Genomic DNA, 19070 nt, shown 5'->3' with positions numbered 1-19070 from the left:
CAAACTTCGTGGCCTAGAAAGTGCATTCGTGTGGGGAATTTCAAGTATTTTGACCATTTTAATAGTCCTTGTAGGCGGCCCTCTTATAGTTAAGCTCTCTCGTTTCGCGTTTAAATTGCGTGCTTTGATTTTTTTCCTCCCACAACGTACTCGAGTTACATAAGCTTCACTTTTTTACGCATGTTTAATTCAATTTTACTTGTGACTACACCCATGATCAAAATATCACATTTAATAAATAGTAAGAATCAGGAGTTAAATTTTATTGATTGTATTGGACCTTCTATTACTCATGTTAACTATGTCAAAGAAAAAAAAATAACTTTTCTTGAATTGGCTAGTTTATTTATTTATTTCAAGATCATTGTGTTAAATGATGTCTAGCACTTGAACCATTCGTCTAATTTGCACCATACTCCCTAGTTCCTTCGTATATTTTCTTTCTTATTTAATATTTTCCAAAGGCTGATAGAAGCATGATATATTTTCCTTCAAAACTAAATCAATTAGGTAGCGTTCCGGCGTGGATAAGACCTCCCCCCAAAATTCAAAAAGTAAATGGGAATCATATTCCCCATTTCCTACTTATCATAGAGAAGAAAAGTCAACTCTATTATTTTCTTCATCTATAAATACAGATAATCAAGAAGTGGATAGAAGCAGAGAGTTGTCAACTCAGTTTTTCAAAGCACAAATAGAAAGCTGAAAGATGAGTAGCTCCTTGAAGCCTCGTTACTACACACCCAAAGCGGAAGAAGACAAAATATCAGAAAGACCCATAGATTTGATTAGAGAGAATAAGAGACCTAATTCAGTAGTACTGAAGAGGCCGTCGGAACCCAGCTCTATGGGTATGAGGAAACCGCCGGCGTCGGAGAATAAGGCGGCGCCACTACCAAAGAAGCTGGAAAGCAAGCCATCAGAAGATATAAATGATAGCGCAGAGGCTTTCATAAGGAAGTTTAAGAACCAGCTGCTTCTCCAGAGGCTCGAGTCTATTGAGAACTATGAGCAGATGCTTAAGAGGGGAACGTAGCTCTGTTTCTTCCTTTTTCTTTTTTCAATTTTTCGCGTGTATGAATTGTTTCATTGTATTATTATGTGTCCATGTGGTCATCTATGTCATGCATAAGTCATAATTATAAATAACTTGTAATATATGCTAATTAATTTTTTATTGGGTCCATTGAAATTTGCCTTCTTTCCTCGCATTACTGCGTGTTTGATTTATATTGCTTGTTAATGCTGCATCTTCTTGCTAAAAGAGGTTAGAATTTGTATATATCTTTCTTAAATAATGATCTTTTACGCCAAAAGATGATCTCCTATATAGGGAAATAAGAAAGGGAATTAAGCATCTTTATCTTCTCTTCCTTATTGATTGTGGTTTTGGAAATCAATGAGTTATAGTTATTTTGTAACTGAGAAAAAGGTTGTATCAAAAGCTAGCACATTTTGTGTTTGTTCAAATAGTAATTTGGGTATAATTATGTCAACAAGCTTCTTGGAAAGGTATAAAATGTGCCAAAGGGTACTCCAACTATTTCCAATAGGTTGGCATACTTAAAATATCCTTTAAAAAGTTTTTGACTTTCTATCGGATGGGTTATCTAGCTAGCAAATCTGGTACATTTGATGTTCTTATATGAATACTAGCATTTATTCATATTTGGCTGCAATTTCAAAATTACTTCACATTTTACTAGTGACATTCTTCTTTTACTTAGAAAATATTTTACTAGCTAAATTTGATCAAAGGACAAACTCATCAAATTCATTTTCTACCGTTTATTTTGTGACTTGGCAAAAGTAGACAGACATCTCTCTGTAGCGTTTATGCTCCTCATCACCCTATATATACTCAAGCATTTTTCTTCTTGTTTCATTACGTATGATAGGAGTTCTTGATTATGGTATAGATCGGAGTGCTTTGCCTCTCATGTTCGGGGCAGGCGAAGACGAGAGTCTCTTATAACAATACAGTATAGATCAACGCCCAAATTAAAGAGTAGAAATTTTATTTAAGGGAAATAGAAAAAAGTTGCTCAGTTAGGAACAGGATGATGATAGTCGTTCTTCCTACTCTTGGAATTTATTCAAGCCCTGATGCACTTTTTGAGTAACATTTTACCCTCGAGAAAAATCCACTGGATCTGGACTCATGCCTAATTGGCGTTGTCAACTTCTTCCACGTTAATCCAACACGTACTGTTCAAATTAACAGAATTATACTACTTGTACATCAAAACCAGAAGCGGATTTACATGGATCCAAGCAGTGTCACGGCACATCGGCTTCGTCGAATTTTTTTACTATTTGTATATATATATATAAATAATAAGTAAAATAGAAATATAAGATAAAAGCATTAAAAGTGACACCATTTACAATAAAATAGCTCAGTAGTTTAGTGGTTGACAGTTTTAAGTCTGATGTGAGAGGTCTCTGGAGGACCATGTTCTAGTAATGATGTATTGAGTTGAAACATAGCTGGGCCTAGTGAGTTTGATAATGGACTTTCTAAAAATGGGTTAAATGTGGATAAGATTCATATTATCGCTTAAAAAAAAATAATCAATGGATTTAATTTTTACACTTGCAAAGACTTAAATTGGAGATTCCTCAATTTTGGGAGACCGGAATTCTCAAAAGTGATCATATTCAAGAAGCCATGAATAATATAGATCCATATTATCTATAGTTAACCTATTTTTTATCCGTATTAAATATGAGTTGAGTCGGCTAATTTATCCATTTTTACATTACCCGTTTTAAACTCGTTCATATCAACCCGCCTGATTTGTACCCTTAGCTATGCTGGAAATTGAAACAGAGAAGGATTTGAACGTACAATATTGATTGCTGGATTAGGAATCCAATAGCCCAGTCCATGTAAGAGAACATCCACATGTGAAGTTTGATACCCACTCGTACACATCCAATGTTATCATGTGATATATGCAAAAGTTGGCGAATCAAGAGAAACTATGTAATTTCCACATTATGTAGCGAATATGAAATACAAATTATTAGAAGTCATGCACAATTAGGAATTTAGGATTAGAGGGGACCCCTGCGCTACAGTTACATATTCTAATTAAGAGCTGCACCATAAACATAATATCCTAATTGAACTACTACAGTTGATTTTGTGGCTCTGGTTTATTGCCACCAACATTAGGTAAACAAACCCATGTTTTAATCTAAATCACCAGTTGCTATTGGTGATTTGTCCTTTTCGGGTGAGATAGACATAGTGATAAGAGTGACATGATCAACCTACTTGTTTGGACTTGTCTGATTAATCAAATTAGCAGTACGCAACATGAGATTACCGTCCATTCATATTTTAACTTAGTCCCAGGATCACTTGCATGAGAAGAGCAGTGTTCTGCGTATTTTATTTTTCTTTTCCAAAAGGCTGATTCAGAAGCGGTGCATGCATATCCTAAAGCGTAAGTATTTTATGGAACTGAACGATTTTGTGTTTGACTCAAAATATTAAAACTTTTTTGAACAAATCAATCAAAGATGAAGGGGTAAATCTTACTCGAATATAATAATCTCTTGAAAGAATAATAGATAAAGAGAAGATGGTCGTTAAGTTTCTTTTCGTTCAAGAATAATAATCTCTCCGGAATTTTTTTGTTACAAAGTTATTGTCCTCCTTTTATACTGTAGACATGTGATTTTTGACTCTCCCCAAGATCTTTTATATATTAGCGCAAAATATTTAATTTAGGCGTAATATAGATATTTTAAGTAATTTTGGCTCTTTCAATTTATTTTAGTACAAGAAAACAAAAATTACAACAATATATAATAATATAATAATAAGTTCATTAATATTGGTAGTCATTTTTAATCCAAAAGAAAAATATAAAAATAGTATCGTATTTTGATTTTTAATATAATGTTTGAAAATACAAAAAAATAGATTTGTTTTAATGGTTGGTTTTGTTTTAATAAATTATTTTAATAGTAGGACTAATTAATAAATGGGCGCGTATTTTTAATCTCATTCGCGGCAAAAGAATAGAGCTTGGGCTCGGGCAATCCATCCTTAGGCCTAATTTTGGACCTAGCCCACAATTGCCAAGCCCATAACTCCTAGGCCCACACCCCTTAACCTAAAAACCCTACCCAAAAACCCTAGACTCTACACTATAAAAAAGAAGAAAAAGAATAAGAAAAGAGAGGGGAACGGGGAAAAGGCAGAAGTTGCTGCGCATGAAGGAGTTTTCCTTCTTCGTTTAAGAAGCTTATAGAAGCAGCAGCTATAACAAGCTGCACAACACTAAAACAACACCCCTTCACGTCGTCATCTTCTTCGACGAACGTCGAGAACCAGCCATCACCTCATTTCCATCTTCATCCTCACCCCTCTCCCCAACGAACTGAAACCACCACCATAGCAGCCCCTTCCCCCGTCGACGCACATAACCATACACACATACAGCAACAGTGGGAGATCGGGAGTAAGAGGGAGGTGGCGAGTGACATTCTAAAAATCAATGGAACAGTAGCCTCGATTTAGGTTTGTTCAAGCTGTCCGTTTGTGAATCTGAGGTTGCGATGCGAGGTCCGTCGTTGAACTTTGTCGCGTTTCCGGCGAGTTTCGAAGTCTGAATCGTGGTTCCGATTCGAGGCTGCGATTCCGGTTCAAGTTGAAATTTCGTCGTTTGGCACTCCACTATGAGTGTGTAATTGCTGAAAATTTTAGTTGAATGAAGCTTAAATTTCAGATTCTCTGAATTGTCAATTTTTATGCTCGGCTGGTCGATTGTTAGTTTTGGTTTGTCTATGCTTCGTCGCCATTAATATCGATTAGCGACGTTTGAATTGATGACTGAATGAGTTTGAGCTTTCCGTCGAGCTTTTAGTTCGTCGATGGTCGTTGTCTAAGGAGACTCCGTTTCAGTCCTGCGTTGAGGTGCCGTTTGGTTGGTTTCCGGTTTGAATTCCGTCACCGGTTCTAACGTTTTGAGTACATGTGAGGTCCAGCTCCGTCCAAGTTGATGTTTGATTCGAGTGCCATTACAGCCACTGTTCTTTTGGCTCGTGTAACTGTTGAACATTTGAGAGGTTGAAATATTCATTTCAGGTGCATTATTTCCTATGTTATATTTACCTTTTTCTCTAATTTATTTGAAAGCTTCAGTTATAAAATTTTCTATCCCATGATAGTGTATTCAAAGTTGTTTACTGGTAGCTTCATTTGAGTTCACTGTAATTCCCACGGAGCTTGGTTTTCAATGTGCGCATGAGAATTTGTTGCTATTTTACTTTGTTTCTTTTGCTCTTTTCGTTACTGATTGGTATATCTTTGCTCAATCTGTATTAGGATGGTTTTAATAGTTGAAATTAAGTTGTAGTTCCTGTCATAGAAAGCAGAACGTTATTTCTCCCTCATTATTGAAAGAGACGAAACCATGGTGCCAAATTGTCCTTTGATCCGGTAACAAATTCATTAGGACTATTATTGTATTATTAGAGACAAATAAAAAATAGAAAATCATAGTTTACTTTAGGATGGACCTTTTAATAAAATACTGAGACGAGCCTCGCCCAGTAAAATGCAAAATTACGGGGCCCTCAAATTTTGTATTACCTTTAGGCTTCGGGATGTGCCGTTTAGCAAACTTCACAGCCTTCCCCAAAATAATATGGCATTAGACTCTTTAGGCACGATTTTAATAAAATTATCTTCTTAAACTCGGGTGCGCATTGATGCGACCCAAATCCAAATCTCGACGAAGTCGAAATGTGTGGACAACCACGGGTGCATTGATTGCGACGTGGTTCGAAATGCATTTTCACGATGTCGTAATTCTTTCAAAAATAAATAATGATAAAAAGCGGTTTACGAATAACGACACATAAGCTAGCATGTATTAAAATCAGATAACATCAAGTACAACAATTAAGCGACCGTGCTAGAACCACGGAACCCGGGAATGCCTAACACCTTCTCCCGGGTTAACAGAATTCCTTACTCGAATTTCTGGTTCGCGGACTGTTACCAGAGTCATAAATTTCCTCGGTTCGGGATTTAACCGGTGACTTGGGACACCATTAATCTCTCAAGTGGCGACTCTGAATAATTAATAATTAAATCCCGTTCCGATTGTCCTTTAAATGGAAAAACTCATTTACGCCCTTTGCGGGGTGTAGGTAGAAAAAAGGAGGTGTGACATATACTAAGAGAAAAATTCTTCTAAATTGTTAAAGACAAAATACCAGGAATATTCCTAATGTCCCCTAATGGGCTTACACTATTACAAGGGTCGTACAGTTTCTTCTTTGCCTTAAGGTCGTCTCCCTTGGGACGTCAACTCAAAGAGACCCCGTCGTTTGCCGTACTCGTCGTTGGTCGTGGTCGATCAAATTTGGACACATACAGTTAGTCCCTCCGCTTGTCGGGATTGCAACTGGGTGTATCCTCGATGAGCGGACTTCATGTGTTCTTATGGAGAAATTTGATCCGTTGAAACATTACGACATGGCCAACGAGGGACCTTCAACGTGTTCGGCAAGACATCGAGTGATACACTTTACCGGTAAATGATGTCAGCTTCACGTGCGTCATCATCACACATGTTTTCGAGGCAGGAATTGACGGCTTGATGCTTCGATTCTTGCGCTGCTTTGTGGCCTGCCGCCACCCAACCCTATAAATAGGTGAAGGGTTTGATTTTTCGAAAAACTTTAGCCACTTTACTCTTGATAACTTCTGTCACTCTTCCTAATTTGCTCTCATATCCTTCTGTTTCTTCTTACGTTCTTCATTTGAAGCTTCTTCTTCCTTCTTCTTTTTGTGTTGATATTCCTTTGAACGATATTATGCTGAGGTCTCGTCGTTCTTGTGAAGAGGCTCCTAAAGCCACCCCGTTGTCCATGGTGCCCCCTTCTGGTGGCGAAGATACGGTGGTAGAAGAGGGTGACAGTCTTCCTACGGTGGAGGAGTTACTACCGAGGCACCCCTCATCCCGGAGCGACTTTCTCAAATATCTCCCTCTTACTCCAGACCCCGTATTTTCTAAGGCGGAGCAAGTTTATATCGATGCTCTTCGTGTAAAGTATGGCATTCCCGCCCATGTAGAAATAGTTCTGGCGGGGAGAGATTATGTGGATGTCCAGAGACCTGGGTACTGCGCTTTCTATGAGTACCCTTTTATGATCGGTTATACTCTTCCTCTCTTCCCCTTAGCAAAATAATTCTGTAGGTTCTACCAAGTTTGTCCAGCACAACTTTCTCTATATACGTTCAAGGTACTTCTGATGCTGACCAAGTATGTAGAATTGGCAGAGTGTAGCTTTTCAATCCACCACCTTTTGCACCTGTTTACACCCGGCTTCCATAGGGGTACCATGGTGCATTTGAGGCTTCGTGGCACGAAAGGGCTGGTGGTCGGGACAGATGAACGTGCAAGCCGCAAGTTTTGGCACAAGTACTTCTTTGTCAAGACCGAACATGTCGTCTTTAATTCTGCCAGGTTCCCAGAGCGATGGAATGAGACTCATAAGTACCATCGCTCGTTTTACTCTTCCTTCGTCTGTATTCATTTTAAAGTTTGTTTGTTTCCTGTTCGCAGCTTTAGGGCATTCGCCTCACCCTATTGTGGATATCAAGGGTTGGGTAGCCCGTCTGTTGCCACATGCAGCAGAGACCCGTGATTGGTCTGCCTTCGTGAAACGTTACGGCCCTAGAGTCTTTTCTAGTAAATACTTTCCTTACTATTTCGTTGGTCGTACGACCTTGTTTATTAATCGACCCTTCATGATAACAGGTCATGTAACTTCTAGGCGGAGGGTGCCAGTCCCTGCATTTCGGTAGGTCGTTGCTGTCGCAAACGCACAATTTGTTTTGAATGAGTCTGTTTGAGAGGGCCATTCTCAACCTATTCAATTAGAAGGTCCCTCTCGAGTCATGATCATGAGGGAGGAGGCTTCTTCAGTACTGGCTTCACATCCTTTGGACGAGTCCTCTATATGGGACGAGCCGCTATTGAGAAAAAAGAGAAGGATGGAGCTTGGGAAGGGCATGGTCGTAGATGCTGACAGAAGCAGGAAGTCGTAGATAACACCCGTGCCCCCTTTTATGGCTGATGCCATCTTGTCGGGGAGGTCTCCCTAAGTTGAAGGAGCTTAACAAGAGCCGGCTCGGTGCTCTTAGCTAAGGGCGGTGCATCATCCAATGTTGGAGGTCGTCGTGTTGAGGGTGACGACTCAGGCTAGGATGTCAACCAGAAGGATGTCAACCAGTTCGTAGGTCGCTATACTCATGTGGAGATCAGAACGGAAGGGTCTGATCATCACATAGTCGTTCTGGGGGACTACAACTTGCTGCTGAACTGCGAGCAAGTGGCGTCTGCTCTAGCTCTTCTATATGCTGCCCTTGAGAACAAGGTGTTTAGGGCGATGAGCGACATGGAGTTGTCTTAGAAGGTCACCAGTATGGCTTTGCAGGTAGGTTGCTTTCCTCCCCTTTTCGTCGTTGGGTTTGTGTGGTGATCGTTGTTCTGCATTTTATTTCTAACTTCTCCCCTTTTTTATCAGACCCCCATCATGGAGATTGAGCGAGAGCGTAGGGAGAGAAAAAGGACGGGCCTTTATGAGAAGATGTCGTCCAAATATCAACAATATCATGCTAAGCATCGTGAGATGGCTGACATTTATCATTAGGACCCTGAGTTTCAGTTATTTTGTGAGGGGCTCAAACAGCGGGAATACCAACTGGAACATAAGATTGAAGAGTTGAAGGAGCGGGATGAGGAGCTCATAAAGGCTGTTGCTCGCAATAGTGAGCTCGAGGCTTCCTTTAAGGTGAAGGACGACGAACTTGAGTTGCGTAGGGGGGTGATGGTCAAAAATGTCGACTTGTAGGCAAAGGCGTCCGGTTTGACCGCCGAGTTGAATGCGAAGGCAGTAGAGGGGCTTAAGGGCGAGTTGAGCATTGGCACTGATAAGTTGGCCGCAGCTATCTTTTGAACCACATCTTTGGAGAATGCCCTCCGCATTTGCAGGTCGGAGCTAGCCGAAGAGAAGGAGGCCTCTGGTCATAAGGTTGCAGGGCTCGAGGGGTGTGTCAAAGAACTGGAGGCGGAGCTGGCTACGTTAAATGGACAAATGGCCTTGTTGAGGGCGGAGGACGCAAGTCGACATTCTCAGCCTTCTACGTCTTGTGCCTCAGCCGATCAAGTCGTGCCCCGTTGTTTATATGAGTTGTGGGTCCTCGTGGAGGATCGGCTTGATGTGTATAAGACTTTTCACGCCGATGGAAGGGCTACTGAGGCGGATCTTCAGGTTGTGCACACCGAAGCTCGTGAGGCATCTGGGTACGACCCTCTCACACCTGACAGGGATGACATTAACTCTGATGATGCGAACCGCCTTGCTTCGGATTCGTGGCACGAAGATGCTTACCCCACCGGGGATGATGTATAGTCTTTGTTTGTACTTGCTTTTGTATTGTGGTTTTTGCGGGGGGCATACATGAGTCTGTTTGTAAGGGCAAGTGTAAATAATATTTTGATGTAATGTAAAATTTATTTCGTCGATTTGTTCTTTCTTGTATTTATCGAACCCATGTTATCGTCGATGGCCTTGGTCATTGGGATGTTACTTCGAACTGTCGTCGAAATAGGATCATGTCGTAGTTTGAACGAGGTTGAACTCATATTATCCTCGATGGCCTTGGCCATTGGGATGTTACTTCGAGTTGTCATCGAAGTAGGATCTCATCGTAGTTCGAACAAGATCGAACTCATGTTATCATCGAGGGCCTTAGCCATTGGGATGTTGCTTCAAACTGTCGTCAAAGTAGGATCCCATCATAGTTCGAACGAGTTCTAACTCATGTTATTGTCGATGGCCTTGGCCATTGGGATGTTGCTTCGAACTGTCATCAAAGTAGGATCCCCTCGTGGTTTGAACGAGGTCGAATTCATGTTATCATTGATGGCCTTGGCCATTGGGATGTTGCTTCAAACTGTCGTTGAAGTAGGATCTCATCATGGTTCGAACGAGGTCGAATTCATGTTATCATCGATGGCCTTGGCCATTGGGATGTACGAACTATCGTTGAAGTAGGATCCCATCGTGGTTTGAACAAGGTCGAATTCATGTTATCGTTGATGGACTTGGCCATTGGGATATTGCTTCTAACTGTTGTCGAAGTAGGATCCCGTCGTGGTTCGAACGAGGTCGAATTCATGTTATTGTCGATGGCCTTGGCCATTGGGATGTTGCTTCGAACTGTCGTCGAAGTAGGACCCCGTCGTGGTTCGAACGAGGTCGAACTCATGTTATTGTTGATGGCCATGGCCATTGGGATGTTGCTTCGAACTGTCGTCGAAGTAGGACCCCGTCGTGGTTCGAACGAGGTCGAACTCATGTTATTGTTGATGGCCATGGCCATTGGGATGTTGCTTCGAACTGTCGTCGAAGTAGGATCCCGTCGTGGTTCGAACGAAGTCGAACTCATGTTATTGTCGATAGCCTTGGCCATTGGGATTTTGCTTCTAACTGTCCTCGAAGTAGGATCCCGTTGTAGTTCTAACGAGGTCGAACTCATGTTATTGTCGATGGCCTTATCCATTTCTTGTTGGAGATTTGATCGTATTCCCATAGGAAGACATGTCGACTTTGTTCATGCAATGGAGGTTTAATTATATACTTGTAAGGATCACATGTCGACTCTACACATACAATGGAGATGTGATTAAATTCTTGTGAGAATCACATGTCGACTCTGTACATACAATGGAGATTCGATTAAATTCTTGTGAGAATCACATGTCGACTCTGCTCATATAATGGAGATTCGATTATCTATATCCAGTCCCTTCATTACTTCGCTCCGGAGATCATGTCGACGGGTTGAGGTAATGAACAACACTTCGATCCTTGAGGCGTTTTCCTTGCCACCTCGTTAAAAAACTCCCCGGGAAAACCCGATTGGGACAAAACCCGGGTGAGGGAAAAAGAGTATGACTTAGGTGACACCTTCTTTTAGAAGTGGAAGTATTTAAGATGGGCGACATTCCAGTTGTTTTGGAGTAGTTTTCCTTCCATTGTCTCTAACTGGAATGCTCCTTTGTTCGCTGCAGCTATGATTTTGTATGGTCCGTCCCAGTTCGTTCCCAATTTTCCCTCATTAGGGTCTTTCGATGCTTGTGTTTTAGCCTTGAGGACGTAGTCTCCGATTTTGAGCAGTTGCACCTTGGCTCTTTTGTGGTAGTATCTTTCTAGTTGTTGCTTCTAGGCTACCATTCTTATGTAGGCCAAATCTTGTAGCCTACTTTCGTCGTTGCTTGGTCCGCTCTCGTTGGAGTATCTCAACTGGGTTCTTCGACCTCGATGGGGATAACTGCATCAGTCCCGTAGACCAACGAATATGGCGTTTCTCTTGTGCTGGCTTTTGGCGTAGTGTGGTATGCCCATAATACTTCCGGTAGTAGTTCAGGCCATAGCCTTTTAGCATCCTCAAGCTTCTTTTTCAATATATTCAGTATTACTTTATTGGAGAATTTGGCTTGACTATTGGCGGCAGGGTGATATGGCGTAGAGAGTATTCGTTTGATGTGCCATTTTTCGAAAAACTCAGTCGTTCTCTTTTCCGACGAGCTGAGGTCCGTTGTCGTAGCTGATTTCTTTGAGGATGCCAAAACGTCATATTATGTTTTTCCATATTAATGCGATGACCTCCTGCTCACGTATCTAAGTGTATGCACCTTCTTCCACCCATTTAGAAAAGTAATCAGTTAAAACCAAAAGGAAACGTACCTTACCTCGTTCTACTGGGAGGGGACCGACTATGTCCATTCCCCACTTTATGAATGGCCATGGTGAAGTGACGGAATGAAGGAGTTCCCCTGCTTGACGTATCATAGGGGCGTACTTTTGATATTGTTCACATCTCCTGACATAATCCGCAGCTTCGTTTTTCATGGTGGGCCAGTAGTACTCGATGCAGATGAGGCATCAGACGAGGGCGCGATTTTCTGTGTGAGCGCCGCAGTGCCCTTCGTGTACTTCTTCCAGTACTCGCCTTGTTTGATTTGGCCCAAGACACTTGGCTAGGGGGCCGCCGAATGTTCTTTTGTAGAGATCACCGTTTACAAGTCTGCCTGTACCCAGAGTTTTTTGACTTCTTTTTTATCTTGCGGGAGCGTTCCATCATGCAAATATGCTACAAGGCGGTTACGCCAGTCCCAAGTTAAGTATATAGAATGTACCCCGACGTGGTCTATTGTGGAATGGAGGAGGGCGACCACGTTTTACATGTTGATATTTTTGGTGGCCGCAGCTAGTTTGGTGAGGCCATCTGCTTCGATATTCTACGCCTGGGTATTTGGTCGAGGCGACATTCATCGAATTCTGGCAATAGTTTGTGGATTTCCGATTGGTACTTTTGTAGTCTCTGTTCTTTGATTTGGAAAGTCCCGGTGACTTGGTTCACCACGAGTTGAGAGTCACAATGGAGGACGAGTCATCGAGCGCCATATTTGAGGGCTAACTTCAAATCTGCAATCACAGCTTCATACTCGGCCTCGTTGTTAGTCATCTTGGGGCACCGCATGGACTGGCGAATCACTTCGCCTATACAGACTTCGAGGACGAGTCCCAATCCCGATCCCGAGGCATTAGAGGCACCGTCATTGTAGAGGACCCAGAGGTCGGTATGTGTGGAAGTGCGGAGTGCTTCCTGACCTACCCCGGGCAATATTTCCGTGCTGAAATCAGCGACAAAGTCGGCGAGCACCTGCAACTTAATAGTAGTTCGTGGTTGGTATGTTATGTCGTGCTCGCTTAGTTCTATGGCCCATTTGGATAGTCTACCCGATAGTTCGGGTTTGTGTAGGATACCTCTTAGGGGGAAGGTTGTCACCACCTTTATGGGGTGACATTAAAAGTACGATCTAAGCTTCCGTGAAGCTACGACTAGGGGTGTTCATGGTTCGGTTTGGATCGATTTTTCCCTAAAAAGAAACCAAACCAAGTAAGTCGACTTTTCAAATATTAGAACCAAACCAAACCAATTAAGTCGGTATTTTCTCGATTCGGTTTATGTCGGTTTTTCGGTTTTTTCGGTTATTTGTCGGTTTTTTCTTAAATATAAGACATAAACTACCAAACACACATTTTGGCGATCACATTTTCAACGTAACACTATCAAATCAATTGACCTTTGAGAAATCTATTATTTACCAAAATATATTGATGATAATTGAATCAAATAGTGATGAATAATTTAAGGACTCAATTAAAAATATATTATTTTTAACATGAAATAGATTTTTACACTTAACAAAAGAAAACTACCAATTAAACTAGAATGTAAAGGTAAAGAACTGTACTAAAAGTGCAAATGATTAATATTTACTATAAAAAATTTAAAACTTTGTATAAAAGTGTGTATATATATATATATATATAGATGTAATAATAAATTTAAAATAACTACTCCTATATTCGGTTTGGTTCGGTTTTTTAATTAAAACCAAAACCAAACCAAACTTGATCGGTTTTTAAATTTCAAAACCAAAACCAAACAAAAAATATCGGTTTTTTGGTCGGTTTGGTTTGGTTTTCGGTTTGGTTCGGGTTTTTGGAGTTTTATGAACACACCTAGCTACGACCAATGCCAGAGTTAGTTTCTCAAGGTGAGGGTACCTTGTTTTGGCATCGATTAAGGTTTTGCTGTTATAGTAAATCAGAGATTGGCGTACCTTTATCTCCACGGACTAAGACTGCGCTTACCGCAACTTCGGAAACTGCTAGATACACAAGTAGACAATCGCCTGGGCCTGCTTTGACGAGTAGTGGTGGCGAGGATAGATACGTTTTCAATTTCCTCAGCACGTTGATGCATTCTTCGTTCCATTGCAGCCCGTGGTCTTTCCTTAGCACATTGAAGAATTTGTGGCATCTACCCGAGGATCGTGAAATGAACCTCGATAGGGCAGTTATTCGCCCTGTTAGTTTCTACACCTACTTTTTGCTGGTCAGTATTTCCGGTATTGCATCAATGGCCCTGATTTGATCCGGGTTGACCTCGATTCCCCTTTGTGACACCAGGAAACATAGGAACTTTCCTGAAATTATGCCGAAGGCGCACTTTTTGGGGTTCAGTTTCATCCCGTAATGCCTTAATATCTCGAAGGCTTCCTTCAGATGACCAATGTGATCCTTTTTCTTTGTCGACTTTATTAGCATATCGTCGATGTAAACCTCCATGGTCTTACCGAGAACATTTTGGTGACTAACCTTTGATACGTGGCCCCTGCGTTCTTGAGCCCAAACGACATCACCTTATAGCAGTACGTTCCTTGATGAGTGATGAAAGTGGTCTTTTCTTGATCTTCTTTAGCCATTAGAATTTGGTTATAACCAGAGTAGCATCCAAGAATCTCAACAGTTCGTGCCCTGCTATTGCATCAATAAGTTGGTCGATGTGAGGTAACGAAAAAGAGTCCTTCGGGCATGCTTTGCGTAGATCGGTAAAGTCAACACATATTCGCTATTTCCCGTTCTTCTTTTTGACTATGACCACATTGGAGACCCACTAGGGGTATTTCGATTCTCTGATAGAACCGTTAGTGAGTAATTTATCAACCTCCTCGCTTACCGCCTCATTGATTGCGGCATTGAACTTTCTCCTCATTTGTCGTACTGGCGGATAAAGTGAATTGACGTTCAGCCTGTGTGTGGCGATATCCCTTGGGATTCCTGCATATCTGAGTGGGAAAAAGCAAACAAATCGGCGTTGTTAGTTAAAAACTCATGATACTTACCTGGCTCCGAGAGGTTGTGTCCAACATAAGCCTTTTTTTTTTGCTATCGGTGTTATCCAATTGGATGAGATCGAGATCTTCTATGGTTGCCTTGCAAGCTTCTAAGATGTCCGGGGTCTTTGATGGCCTCTACTTGTACATCGTGTTTGGTTCTCGACATGGCTGATTGCTATGCTTTCGCACTTGACCCTTTTAGTTGTTCGGTGTGTGTGCAATCTTAGGCGATCCGGTAGCATTCTTGGACGGTACGTGGCTCGCCTCGGATGCTAAATATCCCCCATGGGGTGGGAAATTTGTTTACTTGATAGAATCTTGAAGGGACGACTCGCATGGCATGTATCCATGGTCGTCCTATTATAGCGTTGTAGGCCGTTTCCTGGTTCATGACGTGGAATGTCGTTTCCAGGGTAACCCCTCATGCTAGGACATGTAGCACTATTTCTCCAGATGTCCGCTCTACTGCATTATTAAAACCCGTTATTGTTATGCAATGCAGTATTATTTTGTCCTCGAGCCTCAATTACATAAGAACTAGTGGGTGAACAACACACGCGCCGCTTCCGTCATCCACCATTATTCTTTTTACATCGGTATCTGCAATGCGTAATGTTATAACCAAAGAATCATAGTGAAGGAAAGATAAACCGTCGGTATCTGATTTATCGAAGATGATACTAACTTAGAGGTCGTCATACCGTTCGTGGGCGACTGTCCATTTGAGTTTATGTGTGGTGGTGAATTTCACATGGTTGATTACCGTGTCATCGTCGCCGCCAATGATCATTTGTATGGTACGAGCGGGTGATGGTGTCTTTGGAGGCCCTTGAGGTTGATCGTTCCCTCGAGCGAAGTTGGCTCGTCCTCTGTCGCTCAGCAGTTCTTTCAGGTATCCCTGATTTGACATTCTTACTACTTCCTGACGAAAACCTATGCAGTCCTCGGTCTTGTGTCCTCTTTCCTGGTGGAACTAACACAGGACATTTGACCTCCTTGTGCTTGGGCCCGACTTTATCTTTTGCGGCCATTGCACTTTCGTGCGGAGCTTCTCTAGTGCGTATACTATTTCTGAGGGGGAAACACAAAAATTATGAGCAGATAGCAGTGAAGGCATAACGCTTTCGCTTCGGGAGGGTACACTATGTCGAGGCGCGACGTTTGTATGTCGTGGAGGTGGAGGATTGGATATTCGGATGTAAGGCCGATGTCTTTCTCGATTGAAGCATAGTAGTTAATCCCTTCGCCCGTCATGGCGGCGATCTCTCCTTGTCTCGGTCTGGACTGATGTTAATCGCTGAAGCGGGCCATTTAGGTCATCCTTGTCTGCCCTCACTTCGGCGCAATAAGCATTGTGGATCTCCTCTCACGTGGAAGGGGGTACTTTATGAGTCTACTGAGTAGGTTTTTGGTTGCATTTGACCCGTTTTTGTTTAGCCCGTTTTGAAAGGCTGCTACTGACATCCCTTCTGACACGTTTGGTAGGCTCATCCTTACTCTGTTGAATCGGGCTAGGAAATCCCAAAGTCCCTCTCCCGTCGTTTGCCTAACGGCGAAGATATCATTGACCCTAGCTTCTGCCTTTTTCGCTCCCGCGTGCGCGGTGACGAACTTGTCTGCCATTTCTTCGAACGTAGATATCGACCATTTTGAAGGTATTTGGAATGGAATGGGGAGCTGCCCTTTCGCTATATGGTTGCTTGAAGAATCGGCCCACATCGCTTTTTGGTAACAGCTTCGGAGCGCCTGGTATTTTATCGACCCTTTTCTGATGTTCCTTCATCTAGTCGCGGAGTGTTTTGTTCTCATTTTCCATCTCTTCCATTTTATTTAAGATGGACATAAGTACATCATCACCTGCATCAGTAACAGTACGGGTGTTACCTGTTCGTGTAGCGCTTGACTCATCTCTGCTGCGATTTCTGTGGGTGGCGCGTCTTCGACACCTCCCTGAATGGGTTTCTCGAGCATGTTGCTCAAGGCACTCGTTAACCATTCTTCTAGTAGCCTTTTGACTGCTGGTGACGCTTCTCCTACCGAGGATGTTAAGGTTCCTCTTTCGCGCAAGGTCGTTAGATCCCTGTGCGGAGGAGGTGAAATCTCACCCTCAGGTGTAATATTTGGTGTTGCATTTTCATTGTCTTCTCGACTGGCCTCGTTGAGGGAATTCAGGAGGTTATTTGTGACACCCTCTATTGCTTTTAGCCTTGCTTCTCCCTTTCCTGCCATCATTGGCTTTTATGGAGTTGGAGAAAGGCGATTATTTCCTTCAAGAATTTAGATGAAAACTACGATTTCAGCTATAGAAATCCCCACAGACGGCGCTAAATTGTTTGACTCAAAAGATACTAAAACCTTTTTGAACAAATCAATCAAAGATGAAGGGATAAATCTTAGCCGAATATAATAATCTCTAGAAAGAATAATAGATAAAGAGAAGATGGTCGTTAAATTTCTTTTCGTTCAAGAATAATAATCTCTCCAGAATTTTTTTGTTACAAGGTTATTGTCCCCTTTTATACTAAGAGAGAAACTCTTCTAAATTGTAAAAGACAAAATACCATGAATATTCGACGGAATATTCCTAATGTCCCCTAATGGGCTTACACTATTACAAGGGTCGTACAGTTTCTTCTTTGCCTTAAGGTCGTCTCCCTCGGAACGTCTACTCAGAGAGACCCCGTCGTTTGCCGTACCCATTGTTAGTCGTGGTCGGTCAAATTTAAACCCATACACTTTGCATATCAGAAGAAGACAGAACCAATTAAGGAATCAATGAGACCAGCTCATAGTACATAACTCCAAATTTGAACAATTGCCAATTTGTCTTATTACCAACAAACCCTAAGAAAAGACGCAAACTCACATAGAATACTCGCTAAAAACAAATACTAGTAACAAATTAAACATCTTCAGGTAATTACTTAATCGAGTCTCGATCCTACTACATGAAGATGATACAAAGTACGGGACACTGAAAAATATGCTCTCCTTTTTAAGGCTTGATTACTGGGACTTGTGCTACGGACTGTTGCTGCGATTGCTGAGGTTGAAGCAACTGAAGATTAGCCCTTGAGCAAGAACGAGCCATTTCACCAGCCAGGGGTATCACTGGCAAGTTGTCGCAGTTGCAAATTTCAACCATGAATCCATCTGGGTCATGGAAAAATAATTGATCCACGTATATGCCTCCTTCTTCCACCAGCTGCCTCGCGTATTTTATTCCCATTTCTGTCAGCTTCTTCTCCACTGCATCTATGCTCTCACACTGCTCATACATAACAAAAGTATAATTAACAAAATTTCCATATATAAAGATGCGCAGTACACAACCCCAGCTCATACACATCAACGAATTTAACAACCAGTATACACTTGAAGCCATAAATTCAGAATCCAAGAATTGTAGTAAATTCTTTATATATATGTATAGATATTTCATGTCAAAAATATCGAGTGGAATTAAAGCCAATGCACATCAGTTATATCCGCCTCTGCATGTTAACGGGAACTAGAAATTAATTACCTGGAACGAGATATGGTTATCTTTGGGATTGATTTCAGTTTTCTTTGGCATTTTCTCAGGATCTTCCGATTGAAGTAGATGAATCCCTATTCCGTAACTAAACAGCCTGCCATACAAGAAATACACGGAATCTCAATTATGCAAATAATATGATAAACAATTGGTAAACTAAAGATTCGAAAGGGATCATAATTAAATCATAAAAAATCATGTTATGTGCATCTTCTTTTTCTTAATTTAAATTACCAAGCGCCATTAAAATTGAATGATCCAGGCCTCCTAACAGGCACAAAACCAAGAATATTCTTGTAGAATTCAATGGATTGCTCAACCGATCTACAAACAAGGGAGATGTGATTCAGGGATGTCAAGGCTAATGGGTTTCCAGTATTCCCCTTCATCTTTTCCTTTTTGCAAACAAAATTCAAAATTTAAAACAAAAAAATGGAACCACAATGAATAAATCCAAGAATAAGCAAAAGGATAAGGCTGAAGAGATGTAAGAGGGGTATGAATGTATGTGTGGATGTTAAAAGAGAAATTAGGAGAAAGAATCGGTGTTGGTCATGTGAAACAAGATGAATTTAGCAGCTCATATATAGAAGCCCTGGCTCTGTTTTGTTTGCCAGATCTGGCCCACTGTCCGATATGGATCTGATTGACACGTAGATCCACGTTGCTGACTGTATCGTATCATTTATTAGGCTCATACGCAAGCTGTTCCCTTCTATTGCTCTATACTTTTGCTTGCC

At 41.5% G+C, this 19070-nt stretch overlaps 1 protein-coding gene across 1 annotated transcript; it reads right to left on the bottom strand.

Moving 5' to 3' along the window:
- Positions 1–17598: 17598 nt before the first annotated feature.
- Positions 17599–18888, bottom strand: LOC107779854 (glyoxylase I 4-like). The gene is made up of 3 exons (XM_016600354.2): positions 18565–18888; positions 18319–18424; positions 17599–18060 (listed from the first exon to the last, which is right to left on the bottom strand). The coding sequence occupies exons 1-3, from the start codon at positions 18717–18719 to the stop codon at positions 17788–17790; spliced, it is 534 nt and encodes a 177-aa protein (XP_016455840.1). The 5' UTR covers positions 18720–18888; the 3' UTR covers positions 17599–17787.
- Between the last annotated feature and the right edge of the window lie 182 nt (positions 18889–19070).

This window comes from Nicotiana tabacum, chromosome 6, assembly GCF_000715075.1.
Source record: "Nicotiana tabacum cultivar K326 chromosome 6, ASM71507v2, whole genome shotgun sequence".
Taxonomy (NCBI): Eukaryota; Viridiplantae; Streptophyta; class Magnoliopsida; order Solanales; family Solanaceae; genus Nicotiana; species Nicotiana tabacum.
Note: the sequence above shows the minus strand (reverse complement) of the source record. Positions and strands in the feature narration are given on the sequence as shown.